This window comes from Rissa tridactyla, chromosome 4, assembly GCF_028500815.1.
Source record: "Rissa tridactyla isolate bRisTri1 chromosome 4, bRisTri1.patW.cur.20221130, whole genome shotgun sequence".
NCBI classification, from domain to species: domain Eukaryota; kingdom Metazoa; phylum Chordata; class Aves; order Charadriiformes; family Laridae; genus Rissa; species Rissa tridactyla.
In genome coordinates this window covers 56,483,515-56,510,801 of record NC_071469.1, presented here as the reverse complement: position 1 = coordinate 56,510,801, position 27,287 = coordinate 56,483,515, and the positions used below count along the sequence as shown (strand labels likewise).

Here is a 27,287-nt window from a genome sequence, read left to right as displayed (position 1 = left end):
GAACGCAAACAGGGACAGCGCGCATGCCAGGTTTGGGGAAGGCAGGGAGCATCAGGCGCCGCGCAGGGCCAGGTTTCAGCGATGCTGAGGCAGAAGCTGTAGTGCAAAACCCTTACATGCTGTTTTAAGAAGTATCACATTTATTATCATTACCTAGAATCAATCTTCTAGTTGGGGAGAATAAAAATAAAAAGATATTCCTCAAATGTCAAGGATTCCCCTCCCCCCCCCCCCATTTTATTTTAATGCCACTCGAAATGCCCGATGAATGGAGGGGACGTGACCCAACATTCCATTCAACATTCAGAATTTTACCTGTTTCAGTTTAGCGTATTACCCCGACTGAAGCAAATATCACAGGAATAATCTCAGATGAACTGCAAAGTTGGAATGGATACGTAGATTTTAAACATACAAAACATTTACTTAAGTGGCCTTATATGAGGAAATTTACTTATAAAAATACAAACATAAAATGCATTTATAAAGTAGATGCGCTAACTCGCAAATAAGACAGACAAAAAGACATCTGCCCTTGTAAACTGCCTGGGATCTGTGTGGGCCACAGTTATTACAAGGCAGTTTAAATGTATTGGCTATTTTCTTAAGTTAAATAAATATATGCAGCTTTCCTTACCCAAAAGTTGGAGTTTTTATCACCTTACGCCAATAGTAATTTTCTTCTTTATCCCTTCCTGTTACTTGCCTGGATTCTGGCTCTTATATAAAGACAATTTTCTGCAAAAACCAAGCTTGATAATATCTGCATATACCATTCAACCGTTTTTTTCCCAACCCTTAGTATGCTGTTAAATTTGACTTTTTCTGAATTCAGTATCTTTAGAGTTTATGAGGTAAAAATTTAATAAAGTGTTTATGACATTGTCATTCTTAAGTTTATTTTAAACATTCCAGTAGAACACAGAGGTCATAAAAATACTGAGACCATTAAAAAAGCCAGACATGCTGAATAGGAACCGCGATCTGGCTAATTCATTAAGTGTGGGAGGAAGAAAGAGAGGTTACCTAAAGATAGCATTTCCAGAATTTAGTCAAAACAATACAAATATCCCTAAACTTTATTAAAAAACCATTAGAGTTAAAATACCCAAAAAGCAGATGGGACATCCAGCAGTGGTTCATCACATTATCTTTTTCATAATAAAAATGCCCTCTGAAGTTTGATATCAAAGTTTGCATTCTTTTGGTGATGATAGCAGCAGATGTTTGATGTTTGTAGATATTTCAAATTATTAGTTTGAACTTTGGAGACGTATCAAACTGCATCTGCCTCTATCAACAAACCCAAGATGGTTTGTTTCTATTGAACAGATCCTTAGTTCTATTAAGAGTATTAAAGTAAACTAAAAATGGTTTATTACTGACATTTCTCCAATATGAACATTGGATCCTTAAAAAAGTGAACCTACCAAGTACTCAGCTAATATATGTGTATACAGATGTTTGCGAGTGTATTATCGAGATCTGCACATTAAGTGACACAATTTTTTAAGTATTGTTCAGCCACAATGACGTCGAGGAGAGAGCACTGCAAAGCTACTTGACTCATGTGTTTATAAAGTTACATAAATGATGCCAGCATCACTTCAACATGTGAAATGCCTTTTGTACAAATGCACGCAACTTCCAAAAAAGTATGTACCATGAGAAAACAAACATACTCTGCTTCCTCAGGAACTACCACAGTAGCTTTTCTTGCATTTAAGTATAGATTCTGGCTCAGTAATATCTAGCATGTTCTTGCAACACTGAATTATTTTTGGTTATTCTACAACCTGAAGTACTCGGTTTTAACTTTTATTATTGATTAAAATTGGTTCTCTCATTAAGGTATATTACTATCAAGTGATATTCATTATTAAAAAGAAGAAATGCAGTAAGAAATAGCATGCACGCATACTACCTACAGCAAGGAAGCACAACTTCAGCTAGAAGTCATCAACTCAAATGTCTGACTCAAATCAGTATGTCTAAAGCCATCTGTTGGAACTATGGCTTATTAATGTTAATTATTTTGGCCACAACAGTAATTTTCAGCTTCTTGTTTGCAGATCCTTATGAGTCCGTGAACTTACTTCTGGAGGTTCACGACAGGTAACTCAGAAAAACAAGCCTATTGAAGCCTATTGCCAGTAGATTGAGAAACACTGAACAGAAATTTGTATATCTACTAGCAGATTTTTATTGGTCAGAGAAAATAAGAGCGGAATTAAAGCCATAAATAACATCAGCTCTGATGAAAGGAAGATAGGGTGGGCAAGATATAAAGATGATGAATCTGTTCTAAACAAGACAAGCAATTGCACGCTGTGAAAAATATATACAACACAAAGGTTTATTGTTTTAGGCAGGGTAATTATAATATGAAGACCATAATCATCAGTGGTTTTAGCAGTTAAAGACATTTTAGTCAAAAGGAAGCTACTTATTAAAGTTACTCACATCAAGCATTTGCAGTATTGGGCTCATGCTGATACAAAGATCAATCAAGTGATGCACAGCTACGTGTAATTTTTACTTTTATTTCAGGGTAAGCTTAAACTATTTGACAAGAAGAGAAATAGTGCCATCTGCTGACACAAGAAAGTCACTCGCAAGAAAAGCAAGTGTAAGATGCCTAAACTGTTACAACTAATGTTTTTTAAAAAAATGGAGTTCAAACTTTTAAAGAAAGCAGTATAGCCCCAAATTGTTTATGCAGACATTTCTTACAGCTTTGTCAGCTTTCAATAATTTAAAAAGAAAAGCTTTTATGAATTTTAGGAATTTAAGACGGACTCCTAATCGGGAAGCAAGGAATGGATGCTCAACATTTTTTGTTTGTGGTTTTTTTGGCAATAAAAACCCCCGCCAATCCACAACCTTTCCCTTTAACAGACTAGAACTCAACATCCTGCTGAGCGTGACTTCCACTTCCTATATCTAACATCATGCTTATTTAGAAAACATTTATGTACTATTTCTTTTAGGCCACAGCATATTTTGTCTTAGCAGAAAATTTCAGAGTTAAGTATGAATTAAGAAAGTAAAATCCATTTCGTACATTCAGAAAAATCAGACAACTATGGGATTGTGCTGTTTTTTATTGTGTTTTCAATGGAGAAATACATCATCTGTTTACAAAATAGCTCTTGAAAAATACAAGGAGTACAGATACTATAAAACAAAGCAAACTCCAGTCATGAGACACTACGTACAACATGCGAAAGCAACAGTCTGATCTCCAGGTTATGAAAACTAGAATTAAAAAGTCACTATACAGAAAGGTTCCAAGTTTCCAGCTTGGCAAAACTTGGGTGCAGTTACATGAAACGTTTAATAAAATGAAAAAGATTTTCCGATGTGTAAACAAAATGACAAGACTAAATTTGTGCCTGGCAATTTCGATCTAAACTCCATAGCTACACAAAATACACAGACACCTTGTACACTTCAACTGTTAATATAACCTTCTTTGGGGGGTGGACGACAGCAGGCTGCACAGGGCAAGGAAAAGAGAAATATTGTATACTAGACATCTTAGAGACAAATGGCAAAAAAAAAAAGAAACCCTTCAGTTACTGCACAGCCTAAGTAAAAGAGAAGCTACACTCTGACTTTGGAGAATTAATTTAGAAGGATAAGGGGAAGAGTGTAAGTAATTTAATTTTAACATGAAAGATGCACGTGTAATAGGATGGAGCACAATGGGAGAAGGGAGTTCATAAAACATGCTAATCAAAGTATGGGGAGTATGGTTTGTCATCCCACATATTTCAGACTTAAGTAATAGTAACATGAAGTTTGTTATCTACATCTGGTATTACTGTTGGTATCCCTCACGTTCCTCAAATACTGCTGTTCTTTGCCATGAGAGATTCAGTTCTTTCAAAAGAAAAAGTTGTTATTTTTCTGATAGGACTACAAGAACAAAAAAATAGGAGTAAGAGAGCTTACTAGATGTCAAGTCGTTACTAGAAATATGATTTTTAAAAATTCAGTGTTGTTCAGTATGTAAAACCATTTCTGATGAGCCATCTAAAAATAAAAAGGTTAAAATTCTTAGGGAAAAATCTTTTTGCCTTTATTTAAAATTTGAAGCTTTTTAATGCATACAGGACTCATGGAGTGTACAAAAATCATCTTATATTTAGTGATTCAAAGGCCATCAAGACAGGTGTTATATTTCACAGGCACGCAATATTTACTTAAACACTTTAGTCATGGGACAAAATTTTCAATTTGTGCCTACAGGCCACAACGTATTATATGTTTAAGGAAAGGGCAGGAAGGAACCCAAATGAATACATGGCTTGTTTTTATTTTATATAAATAACTACTATCCTATATGGTGCATACAAGCTGCAAAAAAACCCCAACATTAAACGCAAAAGCTTTTCCCAAGAAATAAAGGGATCAACAAAAAGGGAATAAGGAGTCTGATTAGCTCAAAGGAAAGTTTATTTGCTGTTTGACTGCTGATCTGTATGCACCTTAAAACAATCCTATAAATAAAACTAGACCACATCTTAATCATGTCCCACCAATATCAAAACTTCCCAATTACTTCCTCAACTTACATCTTATAACCTCAAGATTTGACATTTCGTTTTAAAGGCTTACTGCTGCTTGATGGCAGTTGAACTAGATATACTATACACTTTATTTTCAATGTATAGTATATCATAGAACGTCACCCAATTTGCAGAATACTACTATTGAAGAGATTCTTCAATAAAACGAAAGCGCATCAGCTGAAGATCTAAAATTAGTCATACTCCAATAAAAAAGTACATAAAAGTGCATTTACGGGATTCTTATGCCAGTTTTATCTCAATTTTGAAACAATGCATCAAACAAATTCAATCAGAATGTCAAATATGGCTACAAAGAGTGTTCATGTTTTTAAAGGCAGTAATCCTTCAAAATATTTAACGCAACTGTTGCTAACACATTAATTGTACTCCTGGCTTCGCATACTAACCTGGACTTCCAATCAAGTGGTGATTTTAGCCCAGAAAGGGAAGTGCACAAAATATACCTAAATCCATTTGCGATTATGTTCTAGTCTTGCACCCTCCGTTCTCCTTTTTTTTCTAGCATTAGAAGACAACAGGTTGAGTTGGCAGATACTGTTTATGGACCCCTGAGGTTGTTTTTACCGGTTCAATCTCAATTTTATTGAATTCTTGATAACAGGAATAGGATTTGCAGGGAGAGCAGGGATATCTGAAAGGTCTGTACTGGGTGTTTTCTGAAAAGAAAAGAAGAAGTTTGATTGTATTTTAACTTTGTAAATATCAAAAGAAAAATATTCAAGTACTTGGCACTAACTTTCAAAAATAAGATCTTTAGAAGAGTTTTTTTAGGAATGTATCAAGATAAGGGTAATTGCACATTATAAATACAGAAGCAGGTATTTCCTTTGCCTACACAGTCATTATTAAGGAAAATTTGTACAACAGTCTCTTCCATAGTGTGCATTTCCTTTTTCAACAACTGCAAGAAATTAGGAAGCACTGCAGATAGAGCTGAGCCTACTAATAACCTGTATTATAATAAAACGTAATATTCACATAAGGGTGCTTGATCGGTGACATCTACTATCTGATCTACATGTTTAGTATTTAAAAATTCCTTTGAACAATTCAGTGCTAAGCCTCAGCGCCTTACAGATGAATGATGAACAACTGTTCCCCAGTGCAAAGTATGTGTCTTCACACATTCACATTTCAAACTGTTTAAAGCTCTTGACAGCCAAATTTCCAATTTTTCGTATTGGTTTACATCTACATGGAAAAGGGCTGATGAGCTCTGAAACACTGCTAATATGACTGGGTTAAGAATTTCACCTTGAAAATAATGTGAATACTTTTTTCCTCACTTAAAAGACTTAAATCCCATTCAGCAAAATTGTATCTAAAGCCAAATAAAGGGAAACACAGGAAAGGCACACTCTCAAGATTCAGTGTGACTCATTAATTTCTCACATGCTTAACAAGCCTCTATTGTTGGTTGGTGGGTTTGTTTTGGTTTCCTTTGGGTTTTGTGATTTTGAAAAACTTCTCTTCCACTGCAGATTATTTGCCACCCCAATAACACAGTTATTATGCAGTACTTCCCATGATTTATCATAAAACGTTCTCTTACGTTATAAACATTCAAAATCAATGTAAGGTACATTTAATACATGGGGAAAACTGCATTAAAATGACTGCTCTTAATTGTTGTTTTATTAAAACTAAATAAATCAAGTTATCACTGACTGATACGGTAGCAAAGCAAAATGCAACAAGGACTCAGAGCAAAATAGCTTTGACTTCCCACCTCCCCAAGCCCCCAGTAGCTCACTCTAGTTGTTGCTGACCTGTGGTTTAACATGTTTGCTTTCTGCAGCATGAGCAGTGTTTTAAACAAAGCCAACGAGAATACTAAAAAAAGACAGAAGAGGCCCACCATTCTTACTGCAGTTTCCAGATTACTTTTGCTAAAGTAACAACTACACAATTTGTAAAAGCCACAAAGCTTTATATAATCATCCCTCAACAATAGGTGAAATAAGCTTGGTGTACTAAATGCAGCAGTTCAGAGTGCCCACGAAACAGCTAGAGTTTCTGCCAAATAATTTTGATACCTTTATTCAGTACTGCTCATATAGTTCAAAAAGTCCGGTAACAAATACCACTAATACTATTGCAATGTACCTCCATTTTCAATCAATACGTTTACTGTAAAGCGTACATAAAAGGTTTTGTGATGGTGAAACTTTGATCAGTAGAGCGTTAAGAGAAGCCTAAATATGCTAGTAAAGACAAAGATGTGCAATATTAGGGACAAAAATTTAAAGTGAATGTCATAGAACTCTTAACTTAATGTCTAATTTTCCAGTGCTCCTTATACTTGTGATACCTGCAGTGAAGCAACACAGCCAGCTAGTGAATTATGATTGTAACTTCCCTCTCCCTCTCATACCAAATATCAGAATCTGAAGTTATATTTCAGACATTCTCAACCTCTACCAGGGTATCTTTGAGCAACAGATATTTAAAGCATTTGTCTCCTTATTAGAAAGGATTATTCTGTGATGTGCAAAGCACAAAGGAATAAACTGAGCCCCTTACTTTGAAGGCACAATTCAGAAGAGCGAATCCAGGTTCAGTCAGTTTGTATGGCAAGCCATACATGTTTAGCTACAATGCACATTCAATAAGATCAATGACCATCTAAAACACAAAAATTGTGACAGTAACAACAAGCAGCTTTCCATACAATGGATTTATATTAAAAAGTATACATTTATTTTTAACATCTGGACTTTTTTTAATTGCAATGTTTTCACCACAGATTAGCACACACACACACACAGGTGTTGCTTTTAAAAACAGTACCTGAGGAGCTTGCAGAGAAGTTGTCTGAAGAGTTTCTGTTTGAGAATTAACATTCACTTCTGTCTCAAGTTGCTCCTAAAAAAACAAAAGCATCAACACTGTTACACCACTTCCAACTATAAAAGCTATTTATACAGAACTCCATTAACCAGGACGCCTTAAGTTGTGCCTATACAGCAAAAGAAAAAAGGCAAGTACCAGTACTTGCTGCATTGATATCCATCCGTTTAAAATGGAATCACCACACTAGAGAATATTTTGCTCATTGGGAATTTGACGTCAACACAAGCTACATCACTTCTCAGTTGTCACTTGTTTAACCGCATAATAACTTTTATGCGGAATTCTACAGGAAAACATTACAGGTTATTCAACTCATTAAAGACAAAAAGTGTAGCATCAAGGAAGACCACGTGAAAAGCTACTGAATTTGTTGCAAATTCAACTGCTTTTCCACTCCTTTCGCCATTCTGCCAGATAAGTTTTCCTGCTACTTTGATGAGTTGAATCAGCTTTCTAGATGAACAGATGAATGTCAGAGCCAGTTTTTTCAGGTAAAACAGTGGGACTGCATAGCTAGAGCAGGACAGTGGCACATTCTCATTTTAATGAAAACAGCCTGTTAGTTAAAATTGTACCATTTAGTAAACCATACCCTAACAAAAAGGCATGTGTTTCATTCATGTTAAAGAATTTCATTCCTCCATGCATATTAAGGACATAAGATTTAAAGGAGACTGACAACAAAAGCTAACAGGATTACCTATGTCTTTTATAACGATCTGTATCAAGAGGATCTATTTTCAATGTTAGGATTAAATGCTTACATGCATTTCTGCCTTCACCTGTCTCGAGTTCAAAGAGATTTCAAGGTGACTATATAACAAGATACAATTCCTCACTTAAGGGTGTGGAAACCAAACCACAGCACTCAAACACTTTAATAGATATTTTAATTTCTCAGCGTATTTTCCAGAGTATCCCAGAGACAACAGAACATGCCCTATAAAAACTGTGTATGCCCAAGTGGAGAACTGCTATCGTAAGGCTAAAGACAGACTGTCACACTTTCTGTTCACCAATAAGCAGAAAAATTGTCTGCTAAATTACAAGATACTGGAGGGGCACGCTTGAATCTCTGCAAGTCCCCAAAAGTTATGCTGTAACTTCATACAATAATTTCACTATAAGAAAAGATTTATTTACCATTGATTTATTTTTTTTTTAATCCACAAAGTGAGCAAGGTAGTACCTGGCTTTGGGATTCAAAAATCAAAATGGAATCACAATGGAATACACAGGACAACTGTTCTTTAACAAAGCATCATACATCAAGTTTGGGATGCAGGCAAAGTAAGGCATACAGACACACCCCGATCTGATTTAACAAATTTAAATACAATCATTAATTCTTTTGCTATGCATAAGACTGTATGAATGACCAGCAAAGAAATCACTGTCCTACGTGACCACGGACTCAGACTCAGCTTAGCCTGGCAGTGGGTAACATACTGCAGTTCATCAATGTTGACATACACATTGAAAAATAACACATCATTTTGATATCTTTACTGGAGAGAATATACTGTATCTACAAAACCTCTTAGTCATTCCAAAAGGGAAACACAGTAATTTTCACAGGAGCCACAATTAATATACACAAAATTGTATGGTCTAGGCATAAATACCTTAGTTTCCATTTTTTCATCCTCATTCAAATCTATACAGCTAGTATCTTCACTTATTTCATCCTGCTGAAATGCAAACAAACACAGAAACTATTAAAAATCATAAAAACATATTTAAAAAAACAACAAGAAAATAAGGTCGCATTTTTGAAGACAGAGTTAGTTGTAAGACTTAACATGTTATACTGTAACAAGAAAAATGCTGTTAAGACAAGAATTTAGAATCTAAGCATTTATGCTAATGCAGTACATGTGTCATGAGTATCAGCATAATAAAAATTCACTCTAACACCTAAGCAAGCTGAATGCATAAAGCAGACATCTCAAAATCTCAAATACCTCTTCAATTTTCATTTTCTTGGGAGACTCTTCTTTATGGGGAGAAGACGTCCTTTTCACTGCTGTGACAGGGCTAGGCATTTTTGTTGCAACATTTCCTGAAGTTCTTGGTGATGGATTTAATAGATACGCTGAGGAAACGATTCTAGAGATGGTAGGCTTTGGTGGTGGAGAAATGGCTGGTTGTGTGGCAGTTTGAGGAATGCTTTCATTTGAAGTACCTATGGAGAAACAAGTTAAAAAGCTTCAACATGATGAGTTGATACAACCATTTCAGTTCCATCACTGGTATTTTTGGCCTCTACTCAAAGCCATTGGTATCAAGTAGGCATCAAGGATGTGGCACCATTAGTAGTATAAGCATCACGTTTGGAACAGCAGGTGTGTATCCACAGCACACTTCAGCTTCGAGCTCATTCTGAGAGAGAATTCTTGTACCAGATACAGGGTAGCCACGTGGCAGCAGGGTATACTAGCCCAGACAGAGCTCTGTGCTAATATAGCTTTATTATTCTTGGTAGCCAAAGAAGTTTTATTGTTTCTGTACTCTACTATATATATGCATTGACAAAGACTGCCTTAAATCAAATACAAGAGCAATCTGATACTCCCTTTGTCACTCAAACACGAAGTGTTTCTCAGGCTCAGAGTATGCAATGACAGATACGAAGTCATCACAGAGCATCAGATAAAGATCTGACGTTCCATACATCCTTTTGAAAAATGCTCCATATGACAAAGCTCTACCTCATCAATTACATACCTCAAACCAATACATACACATAGGGAGATGCTCCAGGATGAGGAACTTTTTCATTAATAACCATCAGGTGATTGCTTTTGATTAACCAAAATACAAAAAACAACTTCTGATATGCTTCCAAATAAAAAAAAAAAAACCATTCATGTCATTTAAGCTCCATTTAGTGCTCATGGACAAACTTACTCACATTGATGCACCTGTGACTAATGATAAAAATCAGAACAGTAAGACTCCACCGTCCCACATGTCAGAGTGAAATAACTCACTAAAAAGTCAGTTTTTAATCTTTTTTTTAATTTTTAAGCAAAGCGTACTTTTTCTTGTAGAAAACAGAGGATAAAGTCAGCACACACAGTGGGACATATTTGAAAAGACATCAGTAAGGAGCCTGTGTTCTGCTTACATCTGAATCTTTTTCGTTCCTAAAATCACCTTCATGAAGCACAAGGAGCAGGAACATGGAAGCACAGATTACAGATAGTACAGAGTCACCTCTTGGGTTTAACTACAAAATGGATTAAAAATAAATACAAAAATTGCTCTTCCAGATGTAGACAGTTTTTCCTCACTTGACCAACTGAACTATAGACCTGCATCAGGTCATTGGAAAACTACTGCTATTGTGAATGGCAAATCCCTAAGAACAAAAGAACAAACATGGCAGCACAAAATATTCCGCCACAATTTCCTGAGTCCTGAAGAAATTCGTTAAGGAGAACATGTTACATGCGTTAAGTAAAGACCTCAAACTGGATAAAACACTGCTTTATAAATGTTACAAAAAACTCAATAGAAACAATACACTATCCCATTTTCCTTACCCCCTGAGCTTTCACTGGAATTTATTTGTGGCACAGTGACTTCAGAAGCCTGTGTGTTGGTCACAGATGCTGCTGTTACAGCTGGCGCAGGACTGCTTCTGCTAAAAAGAGAAAAACGACAATACTGAACATCAGTAAATCTATGGTGCTATATAATCTGCCTTTCATCACATCATATGCATGGCCAGTAACCATAGCTGATAGGATTTTACCTACATTACAGAGCAGAACTTGTAACACTATGTCACAGTAGGAAGACAGAAATGAGCACTGGCAATCTACTATCAAACTTGAGCAACGGAAGCTATTTGAAGAATTTGAATCATTTCAGAGATAAGTTTTTTAGACCGGTAAAAAGTTGCATTAAAAAAAGGCAAAAATTAAGACAATGTCTGCCCGAATAAAATGCAGGGGAAAAACGTAGGAACTATTTTCCTGAAGGACAAAACCTTGTAGAAGGACTAGAATAGAAAGTTTGTTTTCAGTCTACACACACCATTACAATGGTGATTTCAGTCTGGACTTCCCAAGCAAAGACCTGGGATTCCACACGACAAAAAAATTGGTTTTTTTCATTTTCAAGAAATAGAGAAGCAGTACGTGTCTAGGATCAACACAGGGCGATTTCCACTTGAAGCCTGATATCCTCGATACCACAGACTTGTTTTAATAGCATGTCAGTGGCATCAACTATTGGAAATAATTTTCCAAGGAATACTAACTAAAAGAGCACTTGTCAAAAGGAGTAAGTTTAGTGAACTTAAGTATTTTATCCTACACAATATCCTACATTATACATCTAATACTGCACAATTGCAGGAGATTGATGTTAACTTCTCTATGTATCACATAGACAAAAATGAGACTCTTGAAAGATGAGAATAGAATCCCATTTACTTGGGCAAATTGAAGTTTAGATAGGGAAAGACTTAATAGAGAAAGTAAGTATTAAAATAAGCATTAATATGCACGCTATGAAAATACAATGGAAAATTATGTTCCTAAGCTTAACTTGCAAAGATATCATCAGTAATAGCAGTAGCACTACCGATTTCCCAAACAGAAAGCCTGAACTTCTCTACTGTCTCACATTTTGATCCAAAACTCACATAACTCTTCCTCACTCTCACACCTCAATTTCCTGCTCACTACCTCTCTCAGCCTCCTACTGCAGCGCCCCATGGCTTTTATATCACCTTGTTCCTCTAAGCATCTTTACCCACCTTTATAATTCCTCATCTGAAGTCCAATGGCATGCTCCCTATGCCACAAATTTAGCCCTGCTCTAGCACTCAAACTAGGAATAAGAATGTCTGCAAGCTCCAATTTGGAACATTCACACCTTGACAACTGTGGTATCTCACACATGCAGTATTTACTATGCTTTTACACAAGTAATTTAGGAACAAGACCAAAACTCTTCATTACCCCTGAGAACTTCCAGAACTGTTCAATGGACTCGTCTTCATAGCACTAGTAGGCGAAGGCACAGACGTGCTGTTATCACTGTCCATAGACAAGTCTAGGCTGTTCTCATTCAGAGTTGTCAACCTGATCCCTTCTGTCGAATGCTGCAATCCACAAGATAGAAGAAAATTATATTAGTCTTTAGGGCTTAAAAATCAGCGAAGATTCAAGTGATGTAATATTTTAGTTATGCAAAGTGTTAGCTGTTACATTTGTGAAGAAAAAAAGAACCGAGAGGCAATTTAATAGTGATGAGCTTCCACCACAAACTAAGTATGTATGCGTGTCTTAAGTACTTTTTTAGAAAAAAAAAAAACACCCTAAAAGAAAGAGCATTTAAAAATGTAAAACATAAATGGACAATTTTCAAATCCTTTTACAAGTAAATAATCCGCTATCCTGTCACTACAAGCATTTACATTTTCACATTCACAATTCAGGTACGGATTTGTCTGAACCAATAATGTTCAAAACCAGAAATAGTTATTATGTTTAGTGATTGTCTTTTCAGCTTTATTTCAAGGGGTTTTTTTTGTGGGCTTACAGATACTGCTTTCATTAACTTCAAATGATACTGATGTACACCAAAACCGCAATTAATACAAAGAATCTAGAGACTGATTTGAACTTAGACAGTCAGCAGGGAAGAAAAACCCACCTCTGACATAGTACTACTTAAAGAGATGCATTACTTAATATTTACGTTGTCCTCTGAAACATATTATAAACAGATTTACACTTGGTTTCAATACAAGATTTCCTATTCTTTAAAAAAAGCAGGTAATAAACAGACAGGTTTATTAATTAAACAGCAGGTAATAAGCATACCACGTGCTTATTATGGTAATAAAGCACGTTATTCAGATATACCTAAAACAGAGTATATAACAGTGGTTTAGCTATTCACAAAAACAAGTAAACCTGTACTGCTCTCAGATTAAGCTAACACAAAGAAGCAGGGATTTTCAAATACAGACTAAACGGTTAAATTCAATGTTCCACCTCCTTCCTCCTGCCTCCACTGAAAGTAAATCACATACAACACAACAGCTTAATTAAAAATTTTGCTACCATTCTCAAATGTGGCCAACAGGTAAACTAAGTATTGAGGGAGAAAGTAACCCTGGCCAGGCAATGGGCAACTGTCTGATGTCAAAACTGTCATCTAGATCTTTTAATTAAAATACCATACAATACCAAAAGCTGCCAAGTTGCAGGTTGAAGAATACTTTCCCTCAAACTATCCTCAAAGTAGTCAACCTCAGTTACAGCAGCAGACTACCATCTTAGAAACAAAAAGGCAGCAACAAGTTCAATATTCTACTCTGCTTCTATTTGATCGCTTGTAATTTTACATTTAGGACACTTGCAGGAAAATCTAAGTAATAAGAAATTCAGAGGAAAAAGCTGGAGATAACAAGAATTGCTTGACTGATTGTTCTATTGGTGTTGTTACAGACACTTCCTTTAGGTGACCTGCATGTTAAAACAGCAGGAGAGCTTTAAAACCTTTTTATTACACTTTCATAAGTCTGTTTAGTTTAAGAAAGCCAACAAAACACAGTATTTCAGCCAGACCTGAAGACACTATCCATGTTGTTGATGTTCTGGGAAATCTAGTATTCTATTTAGTGCACCTACTAATACTGCTACAGGCAAATGATATCACATTGCTTATACAAGTAAAACTAAGGTTTCAAAATGTGATTTTAGTTCTTTGATTAGTAAGTATAAAAAGCTGAGGAATCATTTCTCAATGGCATTTTTATTGCTCTCAAGTATTAGTCAAGTTTACCTTTTTCTTTTTCTGAAGCACATGATTCGGTAGCAGTTGGTGAAGTTGCTTACGTTTCACATGCCTTGCAGCAATCTTCATATCCATCTCAAACATCTTGCTGTTTATTGCTTGCCTATAAACTACACAATTAGAATAACATTAAGACATATTGAAGCATTTTGCAAAGTCCACTTACTTGCCCAGGCAGAAACAATTTGCATTTCAGAACATTTATTATGTTCAAGAACAAGCATAGCGTTTCCTTGTTCTGGAGGAAGACAGTGAACTGCCTGCTATGCCAGCACTGATAGTACAAACACTAAAATGTTACTTTGGAAACAGGTGATCTGTTTTCCAAGAAAAATATCTTGCAAGTAGGCAGGTCTCTAAACTGTATTGTTAACAAGTTTTAACAGTAACAGCTCTCTGAAGTGAATTCTTCATTTCATCTCAAAGGGACTAAAGATAGAAATAATATTTCCTCATAAGAATTACAGTATTTACATAAAACTATTTTCTTCACAGTTGATTCAGCTTTTATTTATGCAGTTCCTACAACAAATGAGTTCTAATTCAGGAGCTGAATGCTCGTGTGCTAATATAGTACAAATCATTCTGGCAACTTAGATACTGCTACGTTTTTATACAAAAGTGATTTACGATTGGTTTTTTTCTGCCGTGTTTTGGGTTTTTTCAGTTGGTTTGCTTTGTTTTTTTAATTATGTCTACTATTATGAGCTATTTCTCTTCACCTCAGAACATTTACTTCTAGTGAGTCAACATAGTTAGCGTTAGTAAAGGAACTACACTGCAACCCAACACCTTGGGTTCAAGTAAAGCCAGGGAAAAATGAAGAATTTCTTCTTCTTTCACACTGACTGTCTATACAACGTTGAACAAAGCTGTGGCAGATGTATGAATAAAATAATTTTTCTCTAGATCTGAAATACAAAAAGCTTAAAAGCTATCTCCCTTACTCACTGTCTATTCTACAAATGTTAAGGAATCTCATTGAATTGGCTGGGAACATGTAATTAAAAAGCTGTTAAGAGACAGACACACAAAGAGCTCAATGAACACTGCATATTAAAGAGCCTGCTACGCTAATTGTTGGTATTGAAGAAGCTCTGTGTAAAGATTATACAAATTACAGTTAGGGTAGGGGCATGCTCAGGAAAGCAGTCCATGCTCCTGACATTAGGTCTTACCAAAGTTTCAATAGAAGGAAAACCCAGCCCCCTCTTCACAGCTCTATTCCTCCCCCTGCTCCCACTAAAAGGCAAGCTATTCCCCAATTTCATTCCTGAAAATGCTTCTGTAGTTTTGATAAAATCTTAGCATCTATTCCAAAAGACAGGGCAAACAGAAGTTTTCGGGATGGATTAAAAACACAGCAGACAGACCCACGTTGATTTGGGATGATAAAGAAACCCACAACACACAAACAGAAACTGTTTGCATTTCAGAGTGTATTTACAAATTGAACAGAAGACTGTACATCACAGTCTACAGTGATTTTTATGATATGCTACTTAATTTAAAATTACATATATTTAGACAAATTTCAGATTTGAATGTAGTGCAAGTAAATCAGATTCAAAATCAGAAGTGCAAGTTCTAGTATTTTCATACCAAAAATCTGCTAAGTACACTATCCATTTATATGGATATATAAGAAATATCCATTTATAAACAATAAAAGACCTGAGAAACTGTAACTCGGACTCTTCACTCCTTCAAAGCAACAGCTAAGATAATATGCCTTTTCTACAGTGTTAAAAATTAGGATGATGTGTCTACAGTTTCACCTTCACCACTTATAACAAAAATGCATATTCCACCTCTGTTAAGAAAACAAAAATCCCTTTGACAAGAAAAGGCAGTTATATACATATATATACACACACAGACACCCCCCCACACTGCAGCTATGTATGACAAAAAAGAACTTTCAAACCTTGGCATGATTTACACTAAATATATCCGTATGTATACCTATATTAAATTCACTCATACACTCACATGGGGGGTTGGGGGGCAGAGGGGTATACAATTTCATCACTTCCAGTCTTACTGAGTATTATAAATCCAGAGACCAGGGTTGCATTAGGTAGCACTTGAACATATTCCTTTAACTCTGTAAACATGTATTACTTGAGCCTTAACTGTCATTTGTTTAAAAAAAAAAAAGATATTTCAAATTTATTAGATAAGCCTGTTAAAGGTAGTGTCCTTTTCTGAGTTTTAAGTCTCTGGAGAGTCACACTCCCCAGCTGTTACCAATTCTTTGCCTACAGATTTCTTATGTGTGTTCTAAACTATTTTCGTGAATCAAAGAGTAAACAATGGAAAAAAAGTCAAAAAGATTTACTTTCATGTCCAACACTCACTGCAAGAAAAGTTACTGAACCAACTAGCTAGTATGAAACACCATGGAATAAAAGGCTTTTTGTTCTAGGGTCTACTAGATACTCAGCTTCAATCCACTGATTACATGTTTTTGTCACTTAGTGAACCTGAATTTAACTATACGCATATTTTGAAAATGAGAATAAGATAGGTAGTTTGCCTGATGATTGACATGATGCTTGATTGCTGTTTAAATAAAGATCACAATATACCATTTTTAGTGAGATCTGAAAGATTTATGTGCATCATTTCAAACAGTTTTAATGAAACAAACTGAAAATGATTAGTCTGAGGTGTCTAGAAGCATTAAAACTCATTAAAACTGTATTTCATTAAATAACACCTTAGCTGAATCCTTCTACTCTATATCTAGATACAATTCTACTACTGAAATGGACTACATTATGAACAAAGACAATAACTTATTAATACCAGGACATCTAGAAAGCAAGACTCACCTGTGTCTGTAAAAGACTGAATGTCGTAGGTAAGATCAACACTTAAATTTTCAGAATTTTCAGTTTTCTTGAACACCAAGCCAATCACCCACATTGTACGGTATTCCTCCCTGGAAAAATTTATATAAAAAAGTAATGTAATACTGACGAAGAACTGAATAACCTAGTAAGTTATATGCTGCGACAGACAACAGTTGTATATTTTAGCTCCGCTACCCATGGCGGGGCTAGCCATAGAAAGGCAAAAAACAAAGGTGACAACATTTTTCATTTGCAATACAAAGAAAAGTCATGAAGCACTGACACATCTACCTTCAGCAAACTTAATGAATTAAAATCATCAGTATATTACTTCATTCAGCTGTGCTTCTGTATAGATTCTCTCATTTTTAGGAGTTACAACTAGTCATCGCAATTGTAAAGGAAATAAATTTGAAAGGAGATAATAGATTTTCAGCACCTGAAAGCAGTTAGAAACTATTCCCCAACTAAACAACTTCTATTTTGCCACCTAAATTTGTCTTCAACTCTCAAATTTCTTAACTGTAACTGATGACAAAATACAGTTTTTAGGTAGGAAGAGCCTCCCTTTGACAGCTCAACTTCACACTATATACACGGAAGATGGACTATTATATTCTATTACAGAATACAGTGTAACACTTCTGTAGTAGCTCAAGACATTTTACGTTTTAATTCAAATGTCTTTCCCCCATAAGACTATTTCAGAAGAACGCCATTTTCCAACCAATCAATGAAAAAATTTAGGCAGGCTGGTGAAAGAACACACATGTTTACATTGGGAAAATGACCCTTCCTAAAAGCGCTGCCTGCATCAATTCCTCTGAAACAAGAGCTAAGTGGAGCCTGTCATTATGCAGGCAGTTGTAGCTGCATTTACCACCTAAAATGATCCTGCAGAGGTACAATTTCAATCAGGTCCAATTTCAGTTGGAACACGTGTGTAATTTATGTATATAGCTTTAACAACAAAAAAAAGGTAGCACCATAGTATCACTGGAAGCAGTTGATGTCTGGAAAAGGCTGTGTGGAAGGTAAACAAGGCTTTTCACATACTCCCAGCGAAGACAAGAATTTCTTCCCTGTTCTCATGCTTCACACAAAAATATGATTCCTTACAAGTTAATTACAACATTATCTAGAAATGAAATAAAGTCTTAAAAGGAGTTTTAGCCCACACACCTGCAAGCATTGTTTTGAGTGGGGGAGGAGAGGGTGGCAGAGTGGGGAAGGAGCTGAAAAACATATGCAATCCTGAAAAGTCTGAAGTGCTTGGTATTCTCTCCACTGCTTCCACATCCTGAGGAGTTCTAACATCACCAAGTTTAAACGATACACGTCTCAACTGCTGAATTTAATAACATTAAATGTACTTAGTTACTCGAGATTTTGGTTCTGCTGCACCTGATGTTCCACCTGATTCTCAGTGCTGCCTCTAATTAAAAATGTCTTACCAACTGATGCTAGATGATCAAACAGCAGCAGCCAAGTAGCAGTAGCTAACGTGGATTATTGGCAGGAAATTATGCAATTAATACAGTTATGAGCAAAAATGTATTCTTTCCTGAAGTTATTTCCTGCTTAGAAACATTCTTAGACAGAATAAAGAACATCTAATTTCACAAACAGTACTGGAAAATAGCTTAGAACTGGTTGCCTTTAGATGATGTCATTAAAAATTAATTTAAGATTCTATAAAAATGCTGGTTTATTTATTAATGAATTGGTATTTTAGCTAAGTTAGTTCCTCACCATTACATGAACAAACAGTTTTGCTTACTTGTCAGGATTCTCCTTGGGTGCTGGGAACGACTGTGGATTCACATGAGCCAGTGTAATGAATTCATTCTTCTCCAGATTTCCAACTAGAATACGGATTTTTGATTCCACCAAGCCCACCCTGCATAAATGTCATTTATTAGCAAGTTCTCATTCATATAAAATAATGTAAGTATCTAACATCATATATCAGGATAAAGTCCTCAACATTCTCCTTATACTAATATTTGAGACTACAAATGAACTAGTGCGCTATACATGACAGATTAATTCAGATCAGTAAACCAACTGAACATGTTACAAATACTAATGGCAAGGGAAGCTTCAGAATGCCCTGAAGCTCTCATTATGGCCTGATTTTACAAATAGCATTAAATAGCAAGACATTACACATCAAGTAAAAGGTAGTCAGCAATAAACTCCAACTCCAATATTCTTTTGGCTTCAGATGATTAATTTTAAAGCTGAAATTCCCAATACCTGACAATCTTAAAACTTCTCTAATAAAAGAGACGAGGAACAAGGGAAAGAGGCATTTTTGGTTTGAGAATCAGTATTTCAAGAGATTGAAAACATGCCCCCTCATGCTCCTTATTAAAAAAAAACGTGCATAAGGCTTAAGAAAATAAGGTTTGTAAAGCGAACCTGACAGCGCTGTAAAGAAGCAAAATTCAAGCAATAGCCTTCACTCCCTGGTTCTTTATTTTTACTAGTTTATGGAAGAGTATTGTCTTCATCCATTTAATTTTGAAACACTGAAGGCTCCACTTTGCTTCATTAAAAAGATACTAGACATAGTAGAAATTCCCTTGCATCCAAGGTTGACAGGTTTTTGTTCAGGTTTTTTTGTTGTTGTTTGGTGCTTTTTGTTTTTCTTTTAAATAGCAAGCATTATACTCACCATTCTAGTCGCTGTTTTTCTGTCGGTGCACTTGCTAGAAGTACAATATAATGCCTTTGGAGATAAAGACAATATGCTATTCTATTTATACTTCTAAAACTAGACATTCAAACCTTAATATTAAAACTTTGCAGTAAATTCTACATTGCAAACTACAGATTATTATCTTAAGTATATACCCTATAATAAAATTAAGCACTATTAATTAGACAAAGGGGCTATGTCCCCAAGCACGTGAGTAATGGACTTCTCAAAACATTTCGGATTTTAGGGACATTTGCGACTACACTTTAATACCAGTAACCTTAATAAAAGGCTAGTTGAAAAACAGTACAGATATTTCAATACCTAATGAGATCAGGTATTGAACTGACTACTAGAGATTCCTTACACATAAAAACAATTGTTCATAACCATCTACATGTCAGTTGTCTTAGTTGCAACATCATTTCTGAATAGTTAGAAGAGTGGTTAGCACATATGCATTTGTTCAAAGTCAAAAATAACACTAGCAAATGTGATTTTAAAAAAAATTATATCTGTATTTTAGAATTGTCTGAAGACACTTATCTGAAACTTCACAAGGAATGTTTCCTCTGATGATAATTCTTAAGCTCTCAATTATATTCCAGGATAATCAGTGTATACCCACTGTAAGTAAATTTCAAAGAAACAGTACACAAAGCAAGAATGGTATTTTAAACAAAGAAGCCCACTGATGGTGGAATGGGAGACGATTACTTTTAACAAGTTCATAATGAGGGAGGTGGAGGAACCTTAAAATATCTATAGTCGGGTTTTTCAGAACTTTAGCTGAGAAGTCTATTTTAACATCCTAAGTCATCCAAGTTGTCATTACTCTACACTGATACGGTACATTAAGGTACCTTCAGAGCAGGACTTAAAGAACAGTAGTAAAATGAAGGATTACACCCTAGTACATATACCTCATAGAAAGGAAGGCAAGGTGAAAAATTATGGTGCAAGAGGAGTCCTCTGATGCTCTAGGCCTTCAAATCATAACAGGAAATCAAAGCCAACAGATCAAGTCAGTAAGTACACGTTTCTGTACTTATCTTTAGGTGGCAAGAGAAAAAACACCTGCTAAATGCTACAGTCTTTTGATTTCACTCAGAGAATGTCAATGAAATAGGAGGACTGGAAAAGAGAGATTTGGAGAACTGTCTTCCCCCTTCCAAATAGGGCATTTTATCTACTCATTTTTTGCATTCTGGCGGTATTAACTGCTTCATAAAGAAAATGTTAAGGAGGTTTTCCCCGCTATCTTATTGAAACCCTCATTTTAGTTACTTGTAGGATACCATGACTCAATGATTTATATTCTCAAGGAAAAAAAAAAAAGGAAAAAGAGAATAAGGGTCCTTTACTCAAATTCTGTATGAGGAGTTACTAATTTCTAGTATCAATTTCTTCTAAGAAGCACTAGATATGCAGCTATGATCCATAAGATTCCTACATCATACATACCACGCACACTTGCAGGATGTTTCATATAGTGGGAAAGACAAATTAAGCTTTTTATTGTTTTTAACTATGTATGAACTGAAAGAGGCAAATCTCAAATCTGCAACTATCTGAAGAAACTCATTTTCCAGTTACTTATTAAAAGCAGCTCTTTTAAATAAACTTCTGAAGAAAGATTTTAAAAAAAGAAATTGAATTTGCCTATCTCTAAAAGCCGTAAGGTGAACACCTCAAAAAAAACCAAACCTGAGCTTTTTTTTAATGAAAATAAATATAATGATTGGCTATTTTTGCTCAGGTAGTGCTAACTAAAAAAAGAAAGAAAAAAGATGCAATGTCCTCCCCCCGACTCCCAACTGTTAAACAGTGCTGAAAGGGAATTAATCACTGGTAATCTGCTATTGCCATTTTCAGTAAAACTTAAATAGCACAAGCTGAAGTTGAGCTTCCCCCTCTCAATGGTGATTTTTATATGCAGGGTATTCTTTTGAAGTATATGGGTTAGGTTTTTTTTTTTGGTTTTGGTTTTTGGGTTTTTTTGGTTTTGTTTTTGTTAGAAACTGGTGCTGTTTCTCCCCCACTGTCTCCCTATCAGCATTGTTTTTATAAAAATAACCTAATGTAGATATTATGGAATTGTCTTACACCATTAACAACTGTACCTACAAAAAAACCAAAGTATTTTTAAGAGTCATATTATTTTCTGAAGAAACTAAGAACACCTGAACACTCTCATTTCAATTTTTCTTTATTAACCTGTCCAGGATTTACACTTTAAATTATCAGGTACTTTAGATAAAGTTCTATCAAGGCAAGTGTTCAAAGTACCTTTTTAAAAGGTATGTTTATATTCTACTTATTTAGCAGGATATCTGTCTTTATACAGAGAAACAATATGCTAGAGCTCATTAAATGAGTGTTATTTATCTCATCATCATACTTCCCTCTTGGTTTTAAGCTCTAATAATTTCATTCTCAATTTAACACTTCACACTTATGTTCTATCCGTTTGAAATTATTCTTGTCATTTCCCTGTAAAACACCATATCCAGCAAGTGTATGTTCTTTGTTGTTGTTTCCCCCCATCTGAAAAATTTAAACCTACATGAAGGGCAGATAACACATGTTGAAACTCCTTAACTCCAAATAATTGTTGATATTTTACAAATAAGAAAAAAAATAATCAGATTTCCCTGTTCTCCCAATTTCTAATCTGCTCCTGCCATGCAGGTATGCAGTAGCCTCCCGATTCCCTTAGTCACACATCATTGAAGTTTGTTTATTTTAAACAGGGCTAACAAGTTAAAAGTGTTTACAATCAACATAGATGTTTAGCAACTAATTGCCATTGAGAGCGATACAGATTACTAGAGCTATGATTTTAAAGAAAAAAAGAAATGTTTCTAAAAGTATGTCTCAGAGCAAGGATCAGATCTCTTATCTGGCAGAACACTGTACACTGTTTTGAATTCAGCAATAACAAGTCAAGGCAACAACAATTTAAACAGGAAGAGAATGTAAGGGGGGGTGGGGTGGGGGGTGGGAGTGGACCCCAAAACCCAAACACCTAGCTTTCAGATGGGGATTTTACCAAGAGCCACATTTATTGCATACTGATGACTGCATATAATGATTTTGTTTTGTAAAGATTACTAACCACAGCTTTACAATAACTTACTAAGGTAAAACAGAGAAAATCTTGGGTAATTTAAATTAAAGCAGGCTCCATAATACCATTCCACAGTTAGAAAAAATAAATTAGAGCAAAGACACTTTGTGCAAAGCCTACAAAACCTGGATATTTAATGTTAGCAAGAGAAGCTTTTCTTGCTAAAACTGATAAAATGGCTAAAGCTGGTACACAAAACCCCCCTATGTTAAAATTGAGATTATTTCCAATGACATTTAAAGTTTCCTATTTTTTCCTAGTTTTGAAACCTCTTGAGCAGAAACTGATTCTTCTGCAACCCACTTAACTTCAAAAAATAATATAACTTTACATGTTTTCAGACTTAATCTCCAAGGTACAACATAAAAGCCATCCAAATGTTTTAAAGTTTTTATCATGCAAAAGGTATAGAAACAAAACACAGACACATTATGAAGGTCATCAGTCTCTTTTAATGGGGGAACTGTATATTTCAATCTTGGTTTAGATTAGTACATAACCAACCAACCACCCAACACAGAAACAAGTGTAAAATATATTTGATCTTGATTCAAGAAAAATGGGTCTCCAATTTCAACTGAGGGCAAAGAAGATGTAGTCCATATTTTAATAATCCACATTTATTATAAAAATACAACTTTCAGCAAGTCCATATACATTTAACAAGCTTCTGCCCCACAAGCATATTACTAGAAACCCTAAAAATGTGAAGCGTGAACTTCAGTATTTCCCTTAGAGACATTACAAAATTAGAGAAACTAGGTGTGAAAGAGTATTAAAATAAAGAGCCAAAAGCCTTAAGCTTTAATGAAAAAAATCTGGTAATAACTAGTACATCTGGCGGTTAGTCAACACAATTGCTAAAATATCTTCTATTATCAGAGTGAACTGTTGACTATATTGACAGAAGAAAGCACAGTTTCAAGTATGTCTTCATCTTAAATATTGACCTTCAGAATTAGCTCTTTTACTGTCTTGTTTCCTGGGAGGCAAGACCCATTTTTAGAGTGCTTACTGACACCACTGAAGAACATTTCTGTTAGTCAAACCAGCTGATACGTCTTCAGTTTTATTGGTAGCATACCAATTGTATAGTTAACTGGTGACATTCTAAACGTCTGATTAGGGACTAACAGGTTTCTGAAATACTTTTTTTTTTTTTTTGTCTTTAGCGTATCTCTGAGGAAGTTATTCATTTTCTAAGAGAAAGGACAATAGTGCATTCACTCCCCTTCTGTATAGAAAAATCCTAAAAAAACACTTTTTGGAAGTCTACTGTATGTATATTTAAAATCCGTGCTACAGAGCATCATTAGATATTTTAACTGATAAAACTTAAAATATTCTGCCATGCCATAAAATACATACTTGTACTTTTGAAAGAAGTTTGGAGCTTCAAAAAGTTTGGACCACTCTGCCTTACTCAGCAAAATTTCATCTGTGATAGCAAGACCTAAATTACAAAAAAACATTTAAACTTTTTTTTTTTAAATACAGTTTAATACCCAGAGTAAAAACAGCTTATGAACTTAGCAAAGGTTACTACGAATTATTTCCCCCCTTCAAATTCAAAGGAATTTATGAACAAGCTTTATATTCCAGTCATACTTTAAGTGGTCATTAGTTATACAAATAATATTATTAAGAAGAACGACAATGAAACGTTTAGCAATCTATGTTAATTCATCAGACTGATGATGTCACATATTTTTGCTTTGCAGTGTAACACAGCTCAACTTAATCTTTTGCATACGCCACAGTAACGACCCAGTCCCAAGAAGATCAAGATCTTTTTCTTTACAGTACTTGGATCACCTCTTGAGCAAGGCAAAGAAACAGTGAGACAATAAGCTACTGCTCTGCCTGTGAGTGCTACTGGTAGTTGCTCTCTGCACCAAGTCTACTCTTTGCTTTGATAACATCTTCTCTTATCTACTTTAATTATCCAAGTAGATTACTAGGATGAATCTAGAGGCCTCATCTCTGATCGAGTATATTGTCTTATATTAGGCCTAGAAACAGTCACCAAGGGGGATTACTACATTAGTCTTCCGCGTGGCATGACACGGTCTAAAGCCACTAAACTATACAAACAAAAAATATTGTACCATTAATTCTCATTTTCAGAGCATAAGGCATTCTAATTAGTTACCCTCAGTTTCTAAGAGTGAAGGACAGATCTGCAGAAGTCTCTACTGAATCTGGAACTTTAAGCCACATAAGCAGCCAAGTTCTACCTCCTTCAGAAGAGGGTCTCATGTCAAAAAGCTATTTAACCATCCTCCCCCCTCCCCCCTCACAAAGCATACCCACAATGGAACTATTCTAAATTTGTTTGAAAACATTTATATAGAGAGCATAAGATAATACTTACCTTGTTTAAATTCCTCAACCATGACCATCCGTGTGGAAACGGACACATTGTAGGTAGAGTTCTGCTGTGGGTATGCTGGTGTAATTATAGGCATAAGATGGTACCTATCACTGGGGTTTACCTATGTATAACAACAGCCAATCAGTTTTCTTCAAGCATACACATGAGTTAACAAATTTGGATTTCTCCCTTTACTACACCCGAGTCTTAAGTTCTAAGAGACCTTAGTTCGCAGACCAAGTAAATTTACCAACAGTCCAGAGAAAGTTTAGAAAACAAGGATAATGCTCTCACAAAGGACATCATTCCACACTGATGTGGGAGGGCTGTAACCTGTTAGCACATCAAGCTCCAGGCATTTCTAAGTCCAGAAATACCAACTGAATAGAACAATTTCTTTGTTTAATAGAAACTCATTTGTGATCACATCAAAACAAGGATACCTTATCATCATATGAGCACCTTCAGAAGAATAACTGTCTTCAGACTTGCAAAAAATATTTTATACTTTATTTCTGTACCACTACTGAAAATAAAGAGCCAAATTAAGACGAGAGGCTCTAGGCAACCTGATGGAAGCATCACTTGCGTTAACATATCTTTTATTAAACAGCACACAGGGAAACAAAAAAGAAGGGACAAAAACACACACACGCAAAATACATTTAAAATAGCATTAGGGTAGCAATTCTGTAGCTGGTAAATTTAATAAAACCCTGTCATTAACTTACCCCACTTTGTTTAGATACTACAACACACACAGTTCCCAGCACACACTGACCTCAAACCCCTTATCCCAGGAGTAACAGCAAGACTCAAGAACGTTTTTTCAACTGTCTCACATTATTTAAACGTGGACTTTTGTCAATGAGAAAAACAGATTTGAAGCACAAAAGGGCATATAACTCAACACCTGGTGCTCACACTATTCACCAAAAAAAGATTAGTTGAACACCAACTATTTTAAAATTGACAAAACAGCATTGAACACATTCACACTATGCCTTACTGAAACCTCAGAATGTGAGCTGTGCATCTGCTGCAAGCTGTTTTATTGACTGCCTGAAGGACATTAATGTCCAATGTCCTTAATGTAAGTGCTACAGAGATGGAGATAAAATATTATTTATAATATACAAAACAACTTAAAGACTTCAAGTTACAGTCTTCTGTGGTCCAAGATGAAAAGACACACTACTACAACTACACGGAACCAAACCCATCCATCTGTGATTACTGCACTGAAGTGAATTCAATACACTTGCAAAAGTAACAGGTTTTAAGTCAGAAGCAAACCGTTTTAAGATAAGTAGTTTAAAACGCATTGCTTTAAGGCATGTATCTAATTACGCTGAATATTTATTAAGATCACTTATTGCAGAAGTCAGGAGTAAAAAGTACATTGTTCAGCAAGCTTGCTTCAAGTGGTCACTTTTGAAAATTAAGCTTTGTTCCACACTCAGGAGAACTAGAGGTTACTTATAAAGACATAATACCAAAATACTAAGTTTAATAAACCCAAAATGAAGTTCACTTAGGATTCTTTAAGCAACTGAATTTATTGTACAGTGTGACTTATAGGGGAAAAAATAATACACTAACCCTTGGGTCCCATACAGGCAAATTAAGATTGCATTCTTCTGGCTGTTTCAATAGCACTGGATTTGGCCATTCCCTGTTCAAAAAGATTGTAGCACTGAATAAGACTATTGGATACAACCATGTATGTTCAACAAACAATACTTTTGAATGCGATCCTTCTTAAGTCTGCTCTCAAGGTAAAGCATCATTTTCTCAAGACTAAGCTGGCCTAAACTGGGGTTGTTTAAATAAGCTGTATTGCTGAACTACAGTACAACTATAATTAGCTGCTCCAGGGCATCAGAACAATGCATTTTCTGTAGTCTTGGAGCTTTATAACCACTGGTTTAGGTAACTAAAGTAAACT

General features: G+C 35.3%; 1 protein-coding gene across 13 annotated transcripts in view; it reads right to left on the bottom strand.

Moving 5' to 3' along the window:
* Positions 1-3,086: 3,086 nt before the first annotated feature.
* Positions 3,087-27,287, bottom strand: part of PAPOLA (poly(A) polymerase alpha) — a 43,943-nt gene continuing 19,742 nt past the window's right edge. For 2 of the 13 annotated variants that reach the window (XM_054197515.1, XM_054197512.1), the window contains exons 10-23: positions 26,942-27,014; positions 25,340-25,460; positions 24,334-24,418; positions 19,812-19,865; positions 18,912-19,031; positions 17,111-17,220; positions 14,262-14,383; positions 12,428-12,570; positions 11,000-11,100; positions 9,416-9,636; positions 9,077-9,142; positions 7,389-7,463; positions 7,122-7,190; positions 3,087-5,254 (exon numbers count right to left, since the gene is read on the bottom strand). In XM_054197515.1, the coding sequence (XP_054053490.1) occupies positions 5,159-5,254; positions 7,122-7,190; positions 7,389-7,463; positions 9,077-9,142; positions 9,416-9,636; positions 11,000-11,100; positions 12,428-12,570; positions 14,262-14,383; positions 17,111-17,220; positions 18,912-19,031; positions 19,812-19,865; positions 24,334-24,418; positions 25,340-25,460; positions 26,942-27,014 (1,456 nt within the window). In that variant the 3' untranslated portion in view covers positions 3,087-5,158. Of the gene's footprint in view, positions 5,255-6,359; positions 6,432-7,121; positions 7,224-7,388; positions 7,464-9,076; positions 9,143-9,415; positions 9,637-10,999; positions 11,101-12,427; positions 12,571-14,261; positions 14,384-17,110; positions 17,221-18,911; positions 19,032-19,811; positions 19,866-19,910; positions 20,463-24,332; positions 24,419-25,339; positions 25,461-26,941; positions 27,015-27,287 lie in introns of those variants that run through there. The other 11 variants (XM_054197513.1, XM_054197514.1, XM_054197516.1 and 8 more) reach the window with 11 other exon arrangements.